The sequence below is a fragment of the Phlebotomus papatasi genome, chromosome 1, assembly GCF_024763615.1.
Source record: "Phlebotomus papatasi isolate M1 chromosome 1, Ppap_2.1, whole genome shotgun sequence".
In the NCBI taxonomy this organism is placed as follows: domain Eukaryota; kingdom Metazoa; phylum Arthropoda; class Insecta; order Diptera; family Psychodidae; genus Phlebotomus; species Phlebotomus papatasi.
In genome coordinates, this window is record NC_077222.1 from 70,589,770 (window position 1) to 70,615,042 (window position 25,273).

The following is a 25,273-nucleotide window of genomic DNA, read 5'->3' on the forward strand; positions in this document are numbered from 1 at the left end:
GGTACCTTACTAACTTAATAATAGCAAATTTTCTTATTGTGTCATTTCTCAGAAGTAAAGAAATTCACATTATAGGTATTTTGTAGGGGAACATAACAGAAAAGAAATCATGCAAAATGTCCATGAGTTGTGATGAAAAATTCACGAAGAATCCTCAAATTGGTTTTGTCCCCAATACCCCAATTGAAGGCCAATCTGGGTTGATGTTGACAAAGTGGGTGGATTACATTGAGTTCTACCATGAAAAAGAATCTGTCTCTTCTATGAGGAAATTGCAAACGGACTCTGTGGAGATGCGAAAACTCATTTCCAGCTTTTATATTAGATTTCAAAGTAACGTAAAAATAACATTTTTTTCTCATATTCTCATCAACCGCATATTTTAAATTTAATTACAACATCTATTCCTCCCGTCTTTTTGCTCTCAAGTAAAATTACCGCTCTTTCCAACACTAATGAATAGATATAATTTTCTAGGTTATTTTTTTCTTTGACTCCACATCGAGATTGAATGAAATTTACGTTTATTATCCCACTAATTGAATTGCGTCTGTGATTGAGGAAGATGAAAAGTTATTTTCTGAGTTTCATTTTCTATGATTAAATTTCACTTATGGAAAATGCCAAGGATGGAAAAAGGCTTTACTCTTTGCTATTTATTTTGTCATTTAACAGTGTGTGTCCTTAATATTAACAAACATTTTGGGTATTAAACTCGGGCATGAATATTTTTGGGTAGCGAATTAGCAATTTGGTGAGCTGAGAAATAATATTGTTGAAAATCCGAAATGGTTTGTAAAATTCTATTTTGGTCTGGAAATTACTTAAAATTTCTCAGAAATATTAATTGAAAATTTTGTTGAAATGACCACTAATTTTATACATTTGCACATCAATTGGGGATCTATTTATTTTTTTTATTTTAATTTAATTTAGGGTAAGTGTGCCAAATTCCGGCATAGTTGCATGCAAGCGTCAAAGTCTCAAGTTTGAAATGTAATATTTTAAAAACAAATTGATTTTTTTATTCTTTCTTTTGTAAGAGTGTTGCTTGGAACCTTGTAAAGAGTTTACCGTCTTTATTTACTCTAAAATCATTCTTAATACTTTTTAAATGAATAAAGTTAAATTTTTTAATGAATTTCGGCCACCTTCATTCTCATAGTTCCTTGCCCTTCGGGAATTCTTCCAATATCTTTTTCACGTCATCTCGTTTGTCAAAGCTACATTTTTTGTTATTCTTTTGCATTGTATAATCTCTGGAGTACGTAAGATCTAAAAGTTCATAGAAATTCGAGGAACAAAAAAGGTGGCCGAAATTGCAAGCTGGCCGGAATTTGGCACAGTTACCCTATATTAATTATTATCGAGTCTAAATCTTTTTCAACCACTAAGAATAACCTACCACTTAGCCATACATTGACAGTGGTACTCAAACAGCGTCCACTGCCGTCTTATCACAGTGCCTACACTGCACAGTGCACAGGGTAAAATTTCCTTACTATTTTGAATGACTTATAGCATTAGTGAAACATTGCATACTCCAAATATGAAACCCCCTGTGTATGTAGAAAAATTTTCTAAAATGGTTCAAGATTTATTACAACATTTATTTGTGGTCCAACCCACAAAAATAGTAATTCTAGGCCATAGCTATTTGTATAGAGAAAAGCATCACAGTGATTTATTGGATGGAGGAATTGCTCGAGTCTCAGAATGAAATAAAATGTCTTAAATCGATGAGGAGACAAATAGGAATAAGGAAAAAAATGTCTTTTGATTTATAGTCCTTTGATTTTTAATACAATGGAACCCTCCACTCGATTAGAATTTCAATGAAATTCACATTTCTTCTTCAGTCCATTTCTGATCAATAGCAACAGATAAAAGCTCTTTTCCATTGAAGTTGATGTAAGAGACAGAGACCCTTAAGAGCTTTCTCTATGCAAAGTGCGAATAAATGGGAGGAAAATGATTTAATATCATTATAATATGATCAGAGATAAAAGAAAGATTCCTCAAAGCGTGTGAATTTTCTCTATATAAATGGATGTTATAGACAAATGAAAGGAGAATGAGGGTGAAAACCACCATTTGTCTTCGTCCATTTACACTCAATCTCTGTAGTGCTTTTGACTTTCTCCCCTACAGAAATGTCGACATCCATTGATGGTGTTGATCTTTTCTTTTATCAATTGTCCGTCCTCATCATCTCTGTCGCTCCCCATAAATAGTCTGAGGCATTCCATTGATTTTCTTTGCATTCTCTCAACTAGAAATTACTGGTAGAAATTATTTATGCGGCAGTTAGTGATAAGAGGAGAGAGTCTATTTCTTTCCCCCAAGAGTATTCCATACGAATTTCTATTGTTCTCATCAAGGCATTTTGGGGAGCATTTGGTAATTGTGAGAGTAGAGAACAATCCTAAAATCCAGACAATTGTCTCATGAACTTTCATACCACTTACAAAGATTAAATTTTCATCACGTGGAATTTACCCTGGAGACAGAAAAGAAGTATTTCTGGTTGAATTACAAGTGAAAATGGAAGAGGTTAAAGTGAAAATATCTCAAATTCTTTATCTTTCAAAGGTTTTTGAATTTGAAAGAAATTTTAGATTTTCTTTTGTCTGTGTAGTTAGAATACAAAATTTCATGAAATTTATTTAGATTATGTGTATATTTTAAACTTACCAAGGTTATGGTTTTTGCATTTAAATGAGTCACAGATCGTATTATATAAATGAATTGATACCCTTAATCTGGAATAATTGTTACCAAACATGCCAATTGTGTATTATTTAATTTTCCGTGTATTGCAATATGTTTGATAAAGTAGATTAAACAGATTAAATAATAATTAAACCTCGCATTTATTTATTTATTGGTTGATTTAGATCAACTGATTGTCTTGTGATTATCAAAGGAATTTGATATTATAAATAATTGGGATCGAAATATGATTTATAATTAATTGAGCGTGTATCTGATACTTTTTCTTTATCAAAATTATGCGAAAAATTAACAGTAATTTTGGGATTTCGCTATGTCATAAATTTTGTGTTTTACTTTGAAATTTTCCATTTAACTGAATACTTGAAAACATTCTCCCTCATCCATATCCTTTACCTCGAGTTTAATTTTAATCCAATCGTTCTATTCTATCCTGATAGTTTTAATTTAACCGTTTAGGATTATTCATTTTGCATGATATTTATCAATCTCAATATATTTCAATAAAAAATTACAACTTTCATAAATACTCTTTTGAAATTTTAATTGTAGATAGCTAAAACGCAATAATTTAAGAGCAGAATTGTGCAATTTCCCATTTAAATTTCAATTAAATGTTGAATTATGTCGGCAGATTTAGTTATAAAAATCAATACTCTTCTAGTGAAACAATTAATTGAAATTTGTTAGTGTGTTGTGCTCGCACAAAATGAGTGGCAATGAAATTATAAAGCCAATAGTTCACAAATTTTACTTTTAATGTTCTCTGAATTGTCCAGTATTAAATTTGTGTTTGCTAATTCAAAAATTTCCATTTAATAATTTAAATTTAATTGCTGAATCTTTTCAGAGAGAGCACTATATACAATCTCTCTATATTTTGACCTCTCGAAATTAATAATAATATTTATTACACTTTAGCATATAGTAATAGAATTGTTGAGCTTTGAGGAGTTGGAGGGAGAAGGCCCGTCCTGACGAAGATTCTTCTAAGCCAACACGGTTCAGCTGGGGTGGTAACTTGAGGGGTCCTATAACGGCGGCTAACTTGAAGTTACGATATCGCTATAGTTCCGTTAGACGATTCTAAATACATGTAATTAAGTAAATGTATTAATAAGTTCATATAGATGGTGTGGATTTCCCGCCAATTAAGGAGTGTTGCACCGAGGCGCTCAATAGTGACCTATACTCATTACTCCGCTATTTTGCAATATTTTTGTCGAAAAAAAATTTAAGCACTTGAAATACGTATAAACATATACCGAAAATTTGATGAAGCTTCGTCTTGCCCTTCTCCCTCAAAGGAAATCACGAAAAACAGCTAAGTTTGGGACGTTTGGGACTTTTATTTCAGGCTGCCCCCTTAAGTTTTCTGAGAGGTCGTAAAAAAATAATTATCCGTTTCGACAAATTTTGCCTTAGTCTTCCACAAGACTTTTCTAAAAATATTGTTAAAAAATGTTAAAATTGAGTAATAAAAAGGAAATGTGCCTTCAATTCCATTTAGGTATGATTTCTCATTATCACACGTATTTAAATCTTTGATCATAAAGTAAAGGGGTGGGGCAAGAGCCCCTCTGTGCCCCCCCCCATCACTACGCTCTTACTAGATAGGGTTGTAGGGTAAGTGTGCCATATTCCGGCCAGCTTGCAATTTCGGCCACCTTTTTTGTTCCTCGAATTTCCATGGACTTTTAGATTTAACATACTCTAGAGATTATACAATGCAAAAGAATAACAAAAAATGTAGGTTCAACAAACGAGATAACGTGAACTATGAGAATGGAGGTGGCCGAAATAGGGCACCAAAGCTATGTCTATATTTTTATTCATATCAAAAATGCTTTAGGAATGATTTCAGAGTAAATAAAGACGGTAAACTCTTTACAAGGTTCCAAGCAACACTCTTTCAGAAGAAAGAATAAAAAAATCAATTTGAATTTAAAATATTATATTTCAAACTTAAGACTTTGACGCTTACATGCAACTATGCCGAAATTTGGCACACTTACCCTAAATGCTTGATTAGTTATTTCGAAGGCGCAATCGAATCGGCTTCTCAGTCGGTCTTCACCAGTGCAGCGAGGAGGACGCTGAATTCGTGGTATTTTTGGAATGGGCAATATAGGGCTTAATCCCGGAAGGCTAGCGATGAAGAGTTTTATGCGTCCGCCGCCGTCTTAGCGTTGGTGATCAGCCTCTTATGATTGGCAAAGACTTTAGTTCATGACAAGAATTTTGGACACTGGCTACGGTGATAGCCAGTGGATTCCAAGTCACCTAATAAGAAAAAGGGACAAATAATCCCAACCGGCTTATGTAGGTGAGATTCTTAACGTGAGCTAACTCGGAGTGCATGCAAATTCGATTTAGAGCTGAAGTTGGGAGACGCCATTCAGTTATCTTGAATCAAATTCGTGAAATTATACAAATTTTGTATTTAAACCAAAATATCAAGGATTTGGATGAACTGACAGAAAAGTGTTATATGGGTGAAATGTAGACCAGAATGTTCTCTATAATTTTGCTGTAGAACTTGATCTCATCGATTAATCAGAAGCCAAGATAAGCGAGGTTTTTTGTTTCTTAACTCGTTTTTTCATCCAGAGTTCCCCAGGTAGTCATTTGTTGAACTTCAACTATATTAAAGAATTGTTGTCTTTTGTGGGACTTTCCATTTAAAACCCTATTTTAAGTGTCTTGGTGGAGTAGACGCAGTCAAATTGGCATCTGAGTGATTTCAAAGCGTTATTATGGGAAAAATCAATTTTTTCACACTTAAACGGCAAAATCGGAGTGATAGCGTAGTCTGAGTGGAAAATGATGTATGGACGAAATGTAGAGACAAATGTCCTCTACAATTATGTCGAAGAAATCATCAAAATCGGTTCAGCGACAGTCGAGATAATTGAAGTTATGTGATATTGAAATTGGTTTTTCGACTGTGGCGCCCCTGGTGTTGGTCCCACGAAGTTCAAATATTCTAGAAAGTTGTAGAATTTGGTGAGATCTTTCGTTTAAGCCCTCATTCATCAAAATCGGTTACATAGAACCGGAGATATGATTTTTTAAATTTCGTGAACTTTGACCCCTCATATCTCCGGTTCTATTGAAACCACAGCGCGCATACGCACCATTTTGGAAACGTCCTAGACTGGACTACAACATACTAAAATTTCATTAACTTGCACAATGCCGTTTTTGAGAAAAGTGACTTTGAATTTCGATGAATTTTGACGCTATCACAGCGCCACCTGTGGTGACTTTTTGAACTTCCATCTGAAAGTGCTCATCGAGACGAAACCAAAAAGGTAAAATTTAGGTCGCTATGTGAGTTAGAACCGGAGATAGAGGCCGGTCAATGTTCGAACTTTGACCCCTTATAGCTCGGGTCAGGGGTTTTAGATCGACTTAAGTTTTTTTTTGTTTGATAGGTATAATTAACGGCTACAACATACTAAAATTTCAGCCCGATGCACAATGGAATTTTTGAGTTATTTAACTTTTAAGATTTAAAAATTTTCTTTTTAATAATAGCACCCCTAGCGGTGGTTTTATGAACTTGCGATGTTAGAAGGGGGAGTGGCATTTTACGAGAGCTTTCCAAAAAGCCCTCACTTTTTAAATTCTGACAATTAGAACCTGAGTTATGGCCATTTTAAGAAATTGTTTTTGGACCCTTATAGCTCGGGTCAGGGGGGTCGGGGGACCTTAAGTTTGGTATTGATGGAAAGCTCTAAGGCCTAGCTATAACATACTAAAATTTGAGCCCGCTCGATGCCATAGGGGCGGAGCTATTGAGAAAACAAAAAAAGGGGGGTCTTCAAAATGGCGGAAGGAGGGGTGCGGGGTGGGGGGTCAATGCACCAAGTTGCAATTTTCACCCGATATATAACCTTTGCCGAAAACCGCAAGTCGATATCTTTTTTAGTTTAGGAGCTATTAAGCTCCAAAGAGCGGCCAGCCGGCCGGCCGGGAACGTAAATTAGCCACATATATATTCGTGATCAGGAAGTGCTGAAACACATTTTGGCCAAGTTTGAGGTCGATCGGACGACATGAAATTTTGTTAGGATTATAGTAGGTGAGATTGTTAAGAATCTCACCTAATACTTCTTCAGTCTTGCCCAGAACTTTCGGTCCTGTGAATATGGACACTATCCAGTGATCAACTAAACTAGGTTGTCAGTCGGCCACTGAAGTAGGTCCATATCTTGAACCGAAAACCCTTTGCAAGATTGAAGAAGTTTTTTTTTTATTTTTGAAGTGACTTGGAATCCAATGGTTATCACCGGGGAGTGAGTCCCTATCTATGCGTGGGTCCCGGTCAAAATCCCGAACGCCAAAATCCCGAAAGCCAAAATCCCGAACGCCAAAATCCCGAAAGCCAAAATCCCGAATGGGCCAAAATCCCGAATTCTTAAAAGTGTCACAGCTACTCTCACGATTGTACCCGCGCTTGCAGGAGGCAAAGGGAAATCTTCTGTGTCTTAGAAAATTAATCTAAACATTTTCCTCCATATAGTTTCACCTCTTTCAGGATTTTGAAAATTCGGGATTTTGGCTTTCGGAATTTTGGCCTTTTCGGGATTTTAGCGTTTGGGATTTTGGCTTTCGGGATTTTGGCTGCCACCGCTATGCGTATCAAGTCAGTTCTTCATACAATTAATTCGTCTTATTTTAGAAGTTTCAATGGTTGAAGAATGTTTTCAATGGTTTCAATGGTTTGACAGTCGTAGAAAGCACTTTTTTAAACAATTTCCGACAAATTTAGACTTGTTAGAGAAGTTTAGGTATACCGAATAAGATTAAACCAGTTCCAATAATGGAGTATTGATTTTGTTTTAAAACATAACAGAATCCATTTGGTCCTAAATGATATTCTATTCAACGTTGGGCAATCTTAAAGACCATCTATACCTGATTTAGATTGGATCTTACGGAGCTGCTTAACAAAAAGGCGCAATTCAAAAGAATTTGGTAAAACTATGGAATTTCTTCAGAACACAAAGTTATCATACTATGGGACGAGTCTTTAAAGAACTTTATAAATCCGAACAAATTATACAGAATTGCTGGAAGCCAAATATCTAAGCTACAAAGTAGGTAAGTATTCTACAAATCTATAAGTATTTGCCATAATTTTAAATTTAAACTTGTTGCAAAACTAAATTTGCCTTCTCTATTCAGGGGCTCTAATAGTAATTGTGAGTCAATAGGCATTTGATATTGTAAATTTTCAATAGGTTTCAGGGAAATTTCCCATTTATCGCGCTATAGGGTTAGCATACGAAATTCTATATTGTATGGCTGGGAATGTGACCGTGGTTTTCCATGCCATGTGCATGAAGCAACACTTTGCGTGAGTTAGGAATAATTGATGGTAGCAAATTCCCATTTTCCCCAATTCGTAGATTGGCTTCCTACCCCAACTCTCCATATGTATAATCCATTTCGTACAGGGAGACACTATGCCAAGAAGAAGGTGGTATACCCCAAAACACGCAGCCTAGAAAGGGATGATGATGATCTGAGAGAGTGTAATTGCAAATAGCACTGAAATGTTGTGTTCTGCAAACTCCCAAAGACATCGTCTTGAAACATGGATTATGGATTATTTGTGTGGAGTTGATGCTTCAATAATGCAAACAAATTTTCTTCGTCAATGTTTGTAGACAAATATATTGAAATACTTATTTAAGGCTATATTGCCTGTCAAGAAAGAAGGAGAATAATATAAATCCCCCACAACATGTAATAAATTGATTCAAAGTTATAATACTCAAATGAAATATTGTCTTCTCAATTCACATTCAAATAAATTTGCATGCCATAATCTATAATGCTCAATGGATGCTTTATGATATTTGACATAGGAAGCTCTCTTGGGTACTACAATCATTCTTTTCCTTAAACCAAATGATGTAACCCAAGTTACATGGAAAACTTTATTGGTGTGGCGGATAAGGATGAAAAAAGTTCTTGAGAGTATTCAACTGCGAATATGCGTAGAGTGGATACAGCATGAAGGAAAAGTCCACCATCATTCAGTGTTAATTTCGGAAACAATTTGACTTTATCGCACCATTTGCCATTAGGTACGATACCCATTTCCCTTTGACGCCTCGTATGCTCTCCGGCACTTTTCTTCGCTGACGATTGATGGGACACCAGAGGGACTTTGTCAGAAAAGGCTCCGAAAGCACTGTGTATAGACCCAGGGAAATGGATGAAGGTATGCTCTCAAGCTTATCACCGAGAAACTCCACAGCAAAGTCAATTAATTGAAATCTACTCTACTTCATCTCACGAAATCAAGGCGAATTGATTAAAATTGATTGGTATTTCTTTGCTTTGTACTATTTCCATTTAATTCTTTAATTTCTTCAATTCACTCCATTAACAATTCAAAAATTATTTCATCTGCTAAAGTTAAATACTTAGTCGTAGAACGATTTCGCACTCCCTAACAACCAATAATGAGATAAATGTGATGAGATTGAGGGTGTTATCAATCAAATATAATCAATTACTAAATTGTATAGGAAATTGAACATAAACGAAAGGGAAAAGATTTCACTGTTTGTTGGAATGTGTGAGTTCTATGACAAATCTTTCCAAGTTGAAAAATAACTTTACTAAGATAATGCAAAACTCATTTTCAGCAAATATTTCAGTGCATCTAAAGGTTATATTATAGTTTTTCAAAGATGAGAAATAGAATTGTTTTACTCTTTGGCTTGTAGATCTGATTAGTGGATGGATAGTTTGGTGGTCAGAGGGGAAATGATAATTAAAGGGAAAAGAAGAATAATCGATATCTTTCGGGAAATTAATATAAAATCTTAGTGAACTGGAGGTCAAATAAAATAAGTTTATTCCTGGAAAACAGGTTGTCACAGACAGATAAACCTTTAGACATCCTTTTCTTAAGATTTATTTGTAAAATAAAGCAAAACTTTGATATGGAGAGAAGAATTATATACATCAGATAAGTGTCACAAAATAGAGGAATTATAAGGTAAAGTAACCGCTTTTTCGCAAATTTTATTGGAAAGTGAACTTTAAGCCAATAGAAAAAGGTGAAAGTTTGCTTACAGTGGCGCTCGAAATAATATAATATAACAAAATAATATAACGAAATAATATAAAGATTCACCCCTGCAAACCCTTTTTTCACCCCTATGATTTTTCTCAATTCATTGAAATAACCTTAAAGGAAAAAAGTTTAAAGAATTACCAGAAAGCACTGTTAGAGTTTTAGAATGATCATGAAGGTCGAAGAAAACTAAGTTAAAGTGCAAAAATCGATAGTCCATAACGTAGGGGGAAGTGGGGCTACTTTGAGCTGTGGGGCTACATTGTTATACGATTTTTTCGCATATTTCTAATGGAAACTGAGTTTTAACTTGATATAATTTGGATAGACAAAATAATTGTGGATCTAAATAAAATAATTGTAACGACCAGCTTCATTGGGAAATAGGCGAAAAAATCGTATAACAATCTAGCCCCACAGCTCAAAGTAGCCCCACCTCCCCCTAATAGAATATTTGAGGATGTCCTATGGACCAATAATTTAAAGTGAAAAAAAAAACAATAACTATCCAGGATTTTCAAAGTCAACTAATTATTGGTTTCTTGGAGGTCTTCTTCTTTCGTATGATAATAACAACAAAATATAAATGAGACAGAATTATTAAACATAAGAACTGATAACTTTTTTCCAGTTGTTTGGAGGTGAAAAATTGTGTATGCACTAAGAGAAAGACTCTGTAGGACCGTCTTCAGACTAGAGGTTTAGCCCAGTTCCCGAGGGTCTCAAAACCCTAAACAGTAACCGATTTTATTGATATTTGAAATTATAATAGGTCATTTGCCCTTAATAATCAAATCCTAGGTCAAAATTTTCCAAAAAATCTTGACTGGTAAGACATTAGAGAAGTTAAGCCATATGGATAATTCTTAGGTCTGAAGCCCGTATAGGGGAAAGCGCTCATGCTTCGTACGATCCCAAGTTTCGTAATGACTAAATTTTCCAATGTTACTCAATAAATGTAATTTATCGCACAAATATTTTAAAAACTATGGAAAGGTGCCCAGTTATTAAAATATATTTTGGAGTCACATTTATTCAGAAACATAGGAAAATTTATACATTACAAAAAGCTTGAGATCGTACAAAGCATGGGCATTTTTCTCTATGTGGAATGTTTGCCAAGAACTTTAATTTTTTCACGAATGTAGGCAAAATGTCAGTGCGTGTATCAGTATTGTTGTTTTATAGTAGTAATGGCTACAATTTTACCTCATTATTTCTTTCAATGATTTAATTTGTTTATCAAATCTTCAAAGATCCTTTAGAACAGATTACACGAATATTTTAATTGTTTTTACTTATTGTTTGCTAAGAAGTATATCGGGATAGAAAATCGAAGCAAATAAATGTTAACGATATATTCGAATTCAAAAGTGGATTTTTATATGCTTTGCGAATTACAAAAGCTTAAATTAAATAGTTTTATCCAAAGGGAGAAAGGGCTACTTTGAGCTGTGGGGCTACATTGTTATACGATTTTTTGGTCTGTTTCTAAATAAAGCTATGCTTTACAATTATTTTCTATTTATGTCCACAATTGTTTCGTCCATCCAAATTACATCATGTCAAAACCCAGTTTATTTTAGAAATATGCGAAAAAATCCTATAACAATGTAGCCCCACAGCTCAAAGTAGCCCTTCCTCCCTCTATGTTCTTCGTAGAAATGGCGCATAAAAATTATCCTATATAATAAAACCATTTTAATTAGCTCTCAAAGCACACCTTGGATATATAACCTTTTATGGACGATTGGAACACCGGTGTCCCATAAAGAAAATAATTTTTCCTGACTACCCAAAGTTATTTTTTCTTATGTTTGTACGTAATTGCAAAGTAGAAGGTTGAAGTAATCTTGAATATATTTTGCAAGTCTCCAGCTATTTGCTAAAAGTAATTTTTTTGCTCAAAAATGACGAATTTTTAAATTCTCATAATGAAAATTGATTTTAAATATTTTTTATACTTCTAATTTTTTTTAAGAAAAACCGTTTTAGAAAAAAAACTACAATACTCAAACATAATATTTTTCATTAGAGTGAATATTTTCATTCATTGTTATTGTCAGAAAAATTACTTAAATTTTTTGGGCTATTTTTGTCCCTATCGCTCATAAAGGTAAAAAATACACCGAATCAGACTCTGTTGGATTTTCTATAAGGCTAGATGTAAGATCTTTTACTAATTTTGTTTATCGGTTTCATTTTTATTGCTGATTTTCGATCAGCGAAAACTGTCTCGTCATTAAAGGGATAAACTTAGAGAATAGCCTAAAGTTTCTTTGTAAGGCTTAAGCCTGAATAAAATGGTTATTGCTATTATTAAATTATCATTGGAAGTTTAATCCTTTTCTTTTCTTTTAATATAATGTTCAAATAATCTTTAAATATATCTAATTTTCTAGGTAATTGTTTTGAATTTTGTAAAACAAACAATTTTTGCCAAAATTTCTGAAATGGGACCACTGCCACTGGTAATTAATCCACCCCATGTCTCTATTTTTTTAGATGTATATTAAAAATGAATGATACTTCAAAATATACATCAGCAATATTCTGCAAACAATTCATTCATACAGAAAATTAATCAATTTAGTTCATAAATAATTAAAAAATTATTGTCATTGTCTGAAAATTTCATAGCATTGTATGTATTTCATCCATTTCACCATTCGTTATCCACTATAAAGTCCTCATTTTGAAAGTATTAATAACTATTAAAATTAATAATATCTTTTGTATACATTCTCTACGGCTTTAGTGGTTTTATGCAATGAAATGTTGGATGGATTTAGTGGATGGGTGTGTCAATACAATAATAAATTCTTCTCTATAGATACAATGCACTTTCATATTACTATAAATGGTTTTAAAATTACACAAGAATTCACCAACACAGGCGGGAATCCCTTGCAATTTCATATGGTTCATTTCAAAGGGAAGTCCCACAGCAGATTGCTGAACGTCTTGCCACGGGAGAGATTACATTGTTATCTATCAATTGTAGAGCAAAAGTTGATGCAGAGTACCTTCTTTCGTACAAAAGCAATATTTACTGAGCGAGAGAAGAAAGCTTGTGTTGAACAAATAGAATTCCTATCGAAATTCCATGTGAATGTTTCTGCGGTGCTGAGGTGCTTTTTATCCTCTCAGGAATGTGCTGTGGTCCATGACAAGAGACCACTTGAGGCACTCACTGGATGATGTATGAAGTTGACATAGTATGATGGTGCTGGATATGCTAATTTGCTTCTCATTCTGATATCTTAATTGTGTTGACTGAGTAATTTTGCGGATTTAATTTAAAAGGCATTAATTTTTGTTAAAATGAACTTCTTCAATTTTATTTATTTTCCATATTCAATCTGTTCCAAATATGATCCATACAAATTTAATCTGTTCATATTCGTAAGATAATTATGACAAAAAGGGGATTCGTAAATAAAGACATGGAGAAGCAAACACATTTTCTCAATTTTTTTTCAATACATCATAATTTTTGAGTGCTAGCTTGCTTTTAAGCATATATTTAAAAGTAAATGTGAAAAATATTTTCTGAACATTCATTTTAAAAATTCACCCGTTGGGACCTAAATCTTCAGAGACAGACTCTTTTGAGAAAACAGTGTATGTAGAAGTCACGATTACTCATAGTATTCAACAGAAGTAAAAAATCAAATAATTACTGTAAGCTTTATGAGTTAAGCTCGTGCTTGAACGAATAATTTTTGGTATAAAGTACCATTCTCATTGTAAATTACACTACGTTTCGTGCTACAAAATAAGTAGTAACCAAGTGAAATATAAGTATTTAGTTCAAAATTATCTTATCTAGGAAAATGTGCAAAATTTCAATAAAAGCGCTTCACTAGTTCTTTTTCAAGAAATATTGACTACAGATAACAAAAATTGAGTTCTAATAAAAGCGTTTAAATTTGACGCTGACCACTGTCAGCTCATATCAACAGAAATTTCTAAAGGTTTAAAGGTTCTAAAGGGTTCTCAGTTTTTTTTTTTTTTTTTCAACAACGATTTATTTCTAAATTATATTTATAACATTACAAAATTTTTAACAATAAAATTAGTGTTCAGTGTTACTACACTTTTCAACTTTAAACAATATTCAAAAGTTTTAACATGAATTTTACAAGATTTGATTTATAAAAAATAGTGAAGAAGAAAATTAGGAATAAAAACTTCATAAACTGTATTCTTATAAGAATTAAGACGAGGTGGAGTCCATAACCATAAGATCTTGTATAATAGGGTGCGCACTACTGTGACATTTTTCCTGAAAAGTCGTTGAAATTTTGACAACGAGATGATCAATAGTTTCGATTTTTGCTATTTCGTGTAGCCAATGTGTAGGAGTGAAAATAGGTAAATTTAGTATTAATCTCAAAAATTTGTTTTGTACAATTTGAAGTTTAGAGATGTGTGTCTTAGCACAATTTCCCCAAACTGGGCAACCATATAAGAGGAATGCTCTGACAATGGCTGTTAGAACAAGCATTTTATTTTTCTCTGAAAGTTTAGATTTTCTATGAATTAAAGGATAAAAAATTTTGATGCATTTTATCGCTTTTTCCTGGGAATGGTGGATATGCTCTTTCCAAGTTAAAGTTGGATCAAAAACAAGGCCAAGATATTTTAAACTACAGGACCATTGGATATTTTTATTTTGAAAAGTTATTGGGCGTTCTGGCTTAAATTTGGCAGATTTCCTTTTTGTAAAGAAGATTGACTGCGTTTTGTCGGCATTTAACTTTAGTTTCCACTTGCTGCAATAATCAGCAAATTTCTCAGCATTAAGGGTTAGCAAATTTATGATTTTGTTTGGATTCTTCGAAGAGTATAAAATTGCCGTATCATCTGCGAAAAGAGAAACATGGCAATTCTTGAATATAGATGGTAAATCATGTACAAAAATGTTGAATAAGGTAGGACTGAGGGTACTCCCTTGAGGAACACCTGCTGGAATTAGTTGCTTAGACGATAGGGAATCTCGAACTTTAACTTGAAAAGAACGATCAATAAGAAAAGAATGGATAATTTTGATTAAATAAAAAGGAATTTTGAGCTTAGACATTTTATAGATCAGGCCTTCATGCCATATCGTGTCGAAACACTTTTCCAAATCGAATGACAACATTCCTGTAGACTTCTTATCTCGGAAAGATTTCGAAATTATATTTTTCACTCGAGTTAACTGGTGAACAGTGGAATGATTGGGCCTAAATCCAAACTGCTCCTTGGGAATAATATCTTTGCTATCAAGAATTAGCCTTAGGCGATTAAGTAAGACTTTTTCAAAGAGTTTACCTAAAGAACTTAACAAACTGATTGGTCTATAACTAGTTGGATTTGAAAGATCCTTCCCAGGCTTTGGGATAGGTACAACCCGAGCTTCTTTCCATGCTACTGGAAAATATCCCAATAAAATGCAGGAACAAAAAATTGAAGTTAGGAAATTTATGGCATTCAAAGGTAGATTTTTGATCATTTTGGGAAAAATACTGTCTGGACCTGGAGCTTTTCTGGGTTTAAGTTCCTTTATAAGTTCACGGAGCTCATTGGTGGTAGGTAAGTCAATTTCGGATGGATCAGATTTTATAAAATCTATCATTTTAGCATTCGCTTGGACCATATTTTCGAGCCCAGGATCAGTTTTGGTATTTGATGTTAAATTGTGTGCACTGGCGAACTGTTTACCTAAAATTTTGGCTTTATCTGCATCATCTAGAATGCAGGTGTCGTCAACTTTTAATGGCGCAATTTGAGAGTTCCGGTTCTTAAGAGATTTGGTAATTTTCCAGAAATCTTTGCTGTTGTTTTTAAGTTTGAACAATCGGTGGTTCCATTGCTTATTTCTATGTTCTCTAACTTCATTTTTGATAAAACAATTCCATTGATTTAATTGTTGCTTAAGAAAAGGATCACGAGTTCTTTGCCAACGAACACGCAAAGAATTTTTGTAAGAAATGTAATTTAAAATATGATTCGGCAAGGGTGAATGAAATGATTTACTATTATTAACAAAAGGAATGGTTTCTTTAGAAGCTGACAGGACTATATCAGTGAACGAATTAATTTTAAGGTTTATATCATTTTGCGTAGAGATAAGACCAATCTTAGAAGGAAACTTCTTTTGAACTTCAGAACATATAATTTTACGAAATTTACGCCAATTGGCTTTATCGAAATTGAAGCTGCTGGTGCTGGTAGTTGGATTAGGGTTTAGTCCGTAGGAGTTTAGAAATATTACAGGACGATGATCAGATGATAAATCTTGAGCGGTTTGAATATTTTGGACAAGCTCTGGATTATTTGTTAGACATAGATCCAACGTAGAAGTAGTATTTTTGTTAGCCTGGTGAGGAAAAAAGGTAGGGGTTGATGGAAATAAAATAAAGAAGTTCCGGTCAATCATCTCCTTGTACAAAATATTTCCAGCGTTATTAGCTCGAAAACAATTCCAATAGCGATGCTTAGAATTAAAGTCTCTGCATATAATGTAATCCCCCCGAGTCGAGGTCAGTAATTGAATATCTCTTTTAAAATCTGTCAATTTCTGAGGAGACAACTGAGTCCCAGGAAAATATGCAACATAAATTGTAAATATCTTATGCCCAAAAATTTGAATTCCAAGTACCTCTATAACTTTAGTGTTAGGCACAGGTAATACTTTATGTCTTATGCCTTCTTTAAGAATAGCAGCAACGCCACCACCAATCTTCAAATCTCTATCATTCCTATAAATAGAGTATCCTTGCAAGGTCGCTGAGTGTTTTGGACTCCACCAGGTCTCTGAAACAAGAGCAATATCAATATTATTATGATATAAAAATTGAGAAAATTCAGATATCTTATTAGAGATGCTCTGGGCATTCCAGAACATGATACTTAGACATGGTTCCTGGTTAGTCATTCAGGTATTTGACAGTAATGGTGAACATTAAGTCCAGTTGTTCACTCTTGCTCCTGCACCTCCTCAGGCCACTGATGAGCTCTTTGGAGATAGCAAGGATCTCCAGGGTTCTCAGTTTATTCCAGAACAATTAAAAAGAATGAAATTTTTCGAGATTCGAAGATCTCAGAAAATCTCAGAAACTCAGAAAAAAAAGATCGCAGAAAGCCCAAGCATACACAGAAAAAAAATATTTCGTAAAATTTTTAATAAGTTTTTGTGAATTCATACTGAGAATTTACGAAACGTTTTATAATGAGCATAATCTTATAGGAAATTTACTGCTATACAACATTGCAGAAAACTATTTTCCTCTATCTCGAAAGAAATGTGATTTTCGAATGATTTTCTTAAAGTCGATTTTGCGAAGATTCTCTGCTGGGGCAGATTTTGTCAGTCTTCGGATAATTTGTGACGTTTTACTCTCGCAAACGTTAAAAATATCAAATAGACATATTTTTATAGGAAATTTATTCCTCTACAACTTTGTCGAAGATAATTATTCTCTATCTTAACGAGAAATGTGCTTAAATTGAGCTAATCAGTATTGATATTTTCTGTAAACCAAATATTCCGAAAATAGGGCTCAAAATTTCATTATTTATTATTTTACATAATCCTTCCTCGAATCCCTTGAAACTTTGTAAGTTTAAGAAGATTCATGAAGCCTATCTATAATAAAAATTTCAAGCCTCAGTTTCTTTTATTTTAGAAAATAGTGAATATTGAAATTTTCGTTTGACAAATTTTGCCCCAGTCTCCCCTACTTTTTTCACTAAAATTTTTCGTAATATGATTACTTAACGAGCATTTTTTTTGTTTTTTTTTTACAAATATTTATTTGCAATTGTTCGTAAACAAACAAAAAGTGTTCGTAAAATTTTGTCATTTGTTCGTAAAGTTTTGTCAGACAAACAAAAATGCACGAACAAATATATGTTAGTAAAAAAAAACAAAAAATGCTCGTTAAGTAACCATGTTAAAAACAAAATTTGTGTAAAAGTACAAGGTTTTACAAACTTATTAGTGGATTATAGGAGTCACGAGCGTTTCTTAAGTCCCCAGCAGAAATTCACAAATAAACATTTTTAACGATATATTCTTTTTCTGTGTAGGTTAGAAATTGCATACTTTAATTGTATTCATGTAAATTACTGCAAATTTGTTTTTTTTTAGAATGAATGTTAATTTCTAAATCACTAAAATAATATATCATTCATTGTACATACCTCCATCCTGAATAATCACACTGAGCTGAAAATGGAGAAATAATTTTGTCGACGGTTTGAACCACAATATTTGGTTTCTCACACTTGTGACACCTTTCACATTGTCTCGTGAAATGAAGAGGAAAAGCTCGTGGTGAAAATAGAATCGGAAGCTTGGTGAAACTCCTCCTAGCTCTTACTCTTATCTCCTACCCTTGCTTATAAGCCAAATCCACCAGAATGGGGAAACCATTCGTACCCCATCTTCCTTTTTCCGGGTTTCAAATGAAAGCCTTGGTGTGAGATGTGAAATGGCATTTTGGATGGTTAACTTACAAAAGAAAGTACTTTGTTTAGTGTCTTACCATTTCTCCCTAGAAACGTGTGTGTGTGTGTGTGTGATGCAAGGTCGGAAAGCGCGGGAAGACGTGCGAGAGATCTCCAAAAAGCATTAACACAAGACACAGGACTGATGGATAAAGTAGAGAAGTATCATTGAGTTTTAAAAGTGGTGCGAATGGCGTTGAAATGAGAAATGACACTATGGGGGTGTGATGAAATTTGTGCCAGTTCCACACAATACCTAGCCCTCTACCACAATTTACATTGTCTCGCCATCACTTCCATCTCTTTGAGCTGCCATGTGGCATCCATTCTTCAACATTGCCACGGTCCTATATTGCCACGGTTCTCGCGTGAGGAACGATGTTGTATTGCATGTCGTGGGCTATGAGACACGTGGCACAGAATAAATGACTGAGTTGAAAAGATATGTACTTTCATTCCTAAAAGTTGAGTCTCGAACTAATGGTACAACTAAATTCAGGAGGTATGAATGATTTTTTAACCTCCCGGCGAAACTGTATTAGGGTGGAATAACCGGCTATCGCCATGTTTAGGAAAAAATTAAATTCATTTAATCATAACTTTTGAATCCTTGTTACAAGATAAGTCAAATTTGACACAAAGTTACTTAGATGTATTGGCTCTAGATACGTGAAAACAATAATCCTAGAACATAACGCTGGACTACTTAAAAAACTGATTTTTTATTAATAATGCAAAAATAACCATTTCGTCGCCACTTTTTACCACTTTTCGCCAGTTTTGTAAAATTTGTAAGCACTTCTCGCCACCCACTTGAAAAGAACCACACTCGGTTATTTTAGGCAATGCTATGAAAAGAATACATTCACCATTTTTTTTCCTTGTGATCACTTTATTATTACTCTCTTTAAATGATTTTTCTTCACTTTTATTTGAGAAATCAAATTATGGGGCTTTTGCAGAAAGTAAACAATGCAGATTTGACAATTGAGAATGTACGAAGTGAAGTTAGCGTCGCCTATTGAAAAGATATGGCGACAGGTGGTAAAATTAATTCCAGAATATTACCACTTCTCGCCATGCCTCATTCTTATACAAAAATAATATAAAATGAAATATTAATTGACTAAATACAAATTTTATGTATTCCACAAGTGCAATTAAATATTCAATAGACAAATTATTTACCCAAATAGGTATTTTGGCCTGATGAAAATTTGACGACACTTAGTACATTTGGTAAGAAATGTTGGATTCGATGCACTTGCTTAAAATATTGCTTTAAAAAGTGATCATAATCGTGAATCCAAAACGAATAATTATTATTTTTCGATTCTATGCGTAGAAGCAGAGACAATACAAAAAAATTGCGACTCATTTATTTCATAAATTGCGAAAAATAGCGATTTCAATGTAAGTGGCGAGAAGTGGGGCACTGGCGAGAACTGGTGATTCCACCCTATATTTGGAATACTAAAAAAAATTACTTTTACAGAAAAAAATATTTATAAAAAATGAACACAACACATTATTTGATTTAAATTCTGGGTAAATAATATTCATTTACCAAAAGATTTTTAAAAATGATGTTAAGTGCCGTGAACTGCTTCAACTTCTCTTAAAGGTGTTCTTAGGTATCAACATCAACCAAATAATTTGAATTCTCGTGATACCTTTTCCAGTACATTAAGTCACTAATTGAAAATTTTGTACAAATAGCATGAAAGTTGAGCATAATATTGGCTCAAAATACGAAAACATTTGGTCCTGATACACCCTTGTGTAAATACGATATGAACGTGGTACTTTATCATCATCCTCCAAACGATATTGAATTGTGGTATGTATTTTGCATATTTTGATTCTTGACACCCCAAGGGATCATATAATGCCAGATTTTAAAATTCTAAAATTTCAACCAAAAATTATGGAGTTTGTGCAATTTTCCATCCTTTTGTTAGCAGCGTAAAGACAAAACGGTAAGAGATATAGACTTCTGATGTTTGGTGATCCCCTCCCCTATTATTGCTTTCCTCCGCAGAATATTTCTAAATCCCATCCTCCATTCCTCATTATTTCCTCCCAAAATTATGTTTATTTCATATCTTTTCGATAAGGAGGCCTGTAACCTAGGGCCCAAATAGACTCAGGCTGATCCTCGAGAATATTTAGCCTGTAAAATTTGACAGTAAAGATTTATCCCAAATTTTCATACACTAAGGGCTCAGGATCATCGATTAGAAGTCCTTAGCATAAATTTCCTTTATCTAATCCTTTACTGCCAAATTTTATAGGCTAAATATTCTCGAGGATCAGCCTGAGTATATTTAGGCCCTTAGGCTTGCACCTCGTTTCACAGTATTCTGCTTACAAAAAATCGCTTTGGCAAACCTATATCGACGACAATCGCACGTCAAAATGTCTACATGAAATGTTAAAAATCCATGCAATCAGTGCATCCCAATCGAAAAAAAAAAGTAAAATAAAATAGATAATCGAATTAAGGTGTCCGAAATTATATGTGACGTCAAAACTGACGAAGGAGAAAAATAATTAAAGTATTGGCCAATAAAAATTGATTGGTTTTGTCGTCTTGACGAAATACCGAATCAAAATACTAGTGACAGCAAGAAGTGCTACTCACTTTAAATTCCCAAGGGACACTGCTAGCAATGTGTCTTAAAAGGGGATAACAGTTTGATGATTGAAATAGCCGAACATAGTTCGCTTCAGCATAAGGCTGGGCTATATCTGTATCAATCATCTCGATCAAAATGAACACCTAAAGGCGAACGACCATAATTTTAATTTAGGTCTATCCATAATGAACGATGGCCTACTTATGAATTTCTCCGTTCACAAGAAATAGAAATTAAATAAAATTAATAATATGGTCTCTCTACGTTACCCGCTCATACACCCGTACAAAAATCAAGTTACGTTAGATACAAAAGAAAGTTCCAGTGACGATGCCGATATTGTTGCCAAAAAAATAATCCGTCCTGCTGGCAAAAATCCCTTAACCTGGCTTGATGTCCTTACGGTGGAATACTGCCTTGCGATGAGTGTTCAGGTCTTCCAACTCGTAAGTTTGTCCGTGAACGGACAACACCTTGCTCTTCACCCATGGACAAAATTTCGCCTGAATCTTTTTATTGGCATCAGACAACACAAAGGATCGCCTGTAGACCACGTCACCCACGGAAAATCTACCCGGCTTCTTACGTAAATCGTATCGCTTTTTAGACGACTCATGGCATTTCTTCGACCTATCCATGGCCTTCTGTCTGGCCAATTTTAACTCCTTTATCCTCTCTTCGATCGATGGAATCGTATTAGGATCGGAATGCGTATACTCATCCCCATGTGAAATCATATTTTGCCCAAAATTTAAATAATACGGAGAAAATTGTGTAGTGTCGTGTACCGAGGATCGCATAGCCATCCCTATTTCGGCTAAATATTTTGGCCAATTTGTGTGTTTAGACCCTATATACGACCTGATAGCAGTAACAATAGTCCTATTTGCTCTCTCAGTAGGATTGGCTTGTGGGGTATACCCTGAGGTAAACCATTGGGCAACACCGAGATTTCTCAAAAAGGACTGAAGTTGAGCGGATTTGAAACTACTACCATTATCGGTCAGAAGGACACGAGGGACTCCGAACTGTGGGAAGACATTTTGAGACAAAATTTTGATAACAGAGTTTGCAGTAGAATTTCTAAGAGGATATAAAAGGACATACTTGGTCAGCTTGTCGATCAAGACCAAGATAAAGCGATGGCCCATAGTACTAGGTACTAAAGGTCCGATAAAATCGGCTGATAGATGTTCCCAGGGACGTGATGCAACTACATGATTACCCATCGGAGGTGTTAAATCATAATTCGGGGCCTTAGATTTCTTACAAGTTTCGCATTTACGGATATAATTGCGCACGTCTGTGCGAAGGCAAGGCCAATAAAAATATTCCGTAATTCTGCGGAAGGTTTTAAAGAACCCGAAATGTGCCGAAGTGGGATCATCATGGTATTTCTGCAAAATGGCCTGACGTTCACCCTTAGGGACACAGCATCTCCACCTAAAACTATAAGTTCCTAAAGGAGTTTTATAGCGGATATACTTGTAAAGCCGGCCGTCTTCTAATTTATACTCCGGAAGGCTGCTCGGGGATTTCGAGACTTGGTCATATAGGGACGCATACCATTTATCTTCCCGGGTCGAAATGGTATTAACGTTCCGTGAAAGGAAATCAGCTATCACGTTACTTTTACCGGGACGGTGGACTATGTCAAAGTCAAATTGCTGAAATTCCAACAACCATCTTCCTATACGACCACGGGCTTGCTTCTGGGATAAGATCCACTGGAGTGCAGAATGATCTGTCTCCAAAGTGAACTTGGTATGAAGCAAGAACTGCGAAAACCTTCGAAGACAAAATAGACAAGCCAAGGCTTCTTTTTCCGTAGTAGAGTACTTCTGCTCAGCCGCCGTGAACTTTCGCGAAATATAGCAAATAACTCCTTCCTCATTACCTACTCCCTGAACAAGGACTCCCCCCGCCCCAACATCACTAGCGTCAGCACGCACTATGAAGGGTTGAGAATAGTCGGGAAGTTTTAAAATAGGGGCAGATACAAGGAGCTGCTTCAATTCCGAAAAGCCACGGTCGGCCTCCGGAGACCATTCAATCCTTAAAGGATTACCTTTTAAAAGGTCGGTTAAAGGAGCCGAAATACTCGCAAAATTTGGGATGAAACGCCTGAACCATCCTGCCATACCGAGAAACTGACGTAATGCCTTAGGTGTTTTAGGGACAGGAATATTGCAGATGGCTTGGACTTTACCATCGTTTGTACTTAGACCCTGAGTGCTTAAAGTGTACCCCAGATAGTCTAACTCTGACATACAAAATTTAGACTTCTCCAGGTTGATGGAAAGATTGGCTTTTTTCAAACGACCAGCGACCTCATTTAAAATTTTCAAATGGGATTCAAAATCTTGAGTGAGAACAATGATATCGTCCAGAAAACAAAAGACATTGGGCTCTAAGTCGCATCCAATAACTATATCCATCAGTCTCGCCATCGTCATAGGACTATTTACTAAGCCAAAAGGCATTCTTCTGTAGCAGAACATCTTTCGTCCTGGGATAGCGAAACTAGTTTTGATCTGAGATTCTTCATCGAGCGGAATTTGCAAGAATGCGTCACTCAGATCAATGGATGATAGATATTTGGAGCTTTCTATACGATTAATAATGCTTTCAAGATTTGGAATAGCATAAGCATCTCTTATTGTTACTTTATTTAAACCTCGAGCATCAATGCAAATTCTAATTTTGCCCGATTTCTTCATTTGAATATTAGGAGGTGAGTTCCATGGAGAAAAAGAAACCTCCCGAAGTACCCCCATCCTAACCAGTCTCTGAATTTCAATATCCACTGCGGGAAGAAGATGATATGGGACAGGATAAGATGGTTTCCTTACGGGAGGGTTGTCACCAGTATCTATCGTGTGCTTTAAAATATCCGTGCAACCGAAAAAGTCCTCAGTAGTGATTAAAAAGTTTTTGATGGATTTTTCTAACTCCAGTCGTTCTGACTGGGAGAGCAGAATTTGATTATCCTGGGAATCAGGGACTGTTGAAAGTGCATTCAACAAAACTGGTTGTATGCCAAAGGCATGCCAAAAATCCATCCCCAAAGTAAAGGGTATGGAAATTTCAGGGACTAATAGGGTGGGAATCAATTCTGTTCTACCATTGAAAGTTATCATTAAATCGACTACTTTGGTGGATAAATAAGTTGAACCATCGGCTACACGCACAACGATATTCGAAGTTCTTGGGACTAATTTTAGAATTTTTACTAAGTTCATGCAACCACATCCTAATATACTCTGAGACGCTCCACTGTCCAATAAAGCCATAGCCTCCTCAATGTCAAAAATTTTAACTTTAATATAGGGACGATTTTCCCCGTTAGGGTATATAATAAAGGATTCTACCTCTGAGGGAGGGACAGAATCATCAGAAATTAAGGACTCATTGTCTGACTCAAATTGTATTAAATCTCCCACTGTATTTGAATTTACATTAATGGTATCAACAAAAGAAATGAGATCTTGGTCATTGGAATCATCCATAGAGAGGTTTTTTGGAGATTCCGCGACCTCAGACTCTCTGTCTACTACTGGGTCGCATTGGGTTCCCCCTGTTGAGGGTTACAAACTGGACAAAGTCCATAAATAGTGCCGATCTTACCACACTTGAAACAAAGGTATTTGGGTCTTGTTGGGCAACTTCTAACATTATGGGAATTGCTCTTACAATGTATACAAGAATTTTTTCTGAATTGTGAATTGGGGTTGGAATTGGAATTGAGATTGGAATTAGGATTGGAATTAGAAGATTGAGAAGTACCCTCAGCACCATTGGATGAGTTACTCCCCCCACCCTGTCTCTGAATTGAGGAAGAATTGGTGTTTCGCCCCCCATTCCGCCCATTATCACGTGAAGAGGAATTTCTCCCCCCACCCCTTCCAGATTGCCTGGAATTGCCCCAGGATGAGGAATTGTTCCCCCCACTTCGCCCCCTTTGATCAGAAGTCCTGGCCAGGGACTCTGAATTATTTGTGGATGATTCCTGAAAACTCCCTATCTCATTAAATCGCACATTTCTGGGACGATCGAGAAAAGCATAGGAGCGGTTCCTCTCAATAAGTTTTAATTTTTGGGATAGCTCCGCTAATGTTGGGATTTCATATAGAAGAAGAGCATTAGACAGAGAGTAATGGAGATTTCTACGGATGAGACGAACTTTCTCGACTTCCGAAATTTCTTCATCCAGCTCCTCGAAGAGAGCTAACATGGATGCAAGAAAGACTTCTGCATTCTCCCCCACCCCCTGCTTTCGATCCTCAATTTTCTTCCTAAT

At 35.0% G+C, this 25,273-nt stretch overlaps 1 protein-coding gene across 1 annotated transcript; it reads right to left on the bottom strand.

The window, feature by feature from the left end:
* Positions 1 to 21,353: 21,353 nt before the first annotated feature.
* LOC129804440 (uncharacterized) lies at positions 21,354 to 21,710 on the bottom strand. The gene has a single exon (XM_055851776.1). It carries the CDS (start codon positions 21,708 to 21,710, stop codon positions 21,354 to 21,356), a length of 357 nt encoding a protein of 118 aa, XP_055707751.1.
* Between the last annotated feature and the right edge of the window lie 3,563 nt (positions 21,711 to 25,273).

Bases quoted from the DNA above. Each gene is read 5' to 3' on its own strand.
- LOC129804440 (XM_055851776.1), bottom strand. From the start codon at position 21,710: ATGATTTCACATGGGGATGAGTATACGCATTCCGATCCTAATACGATT.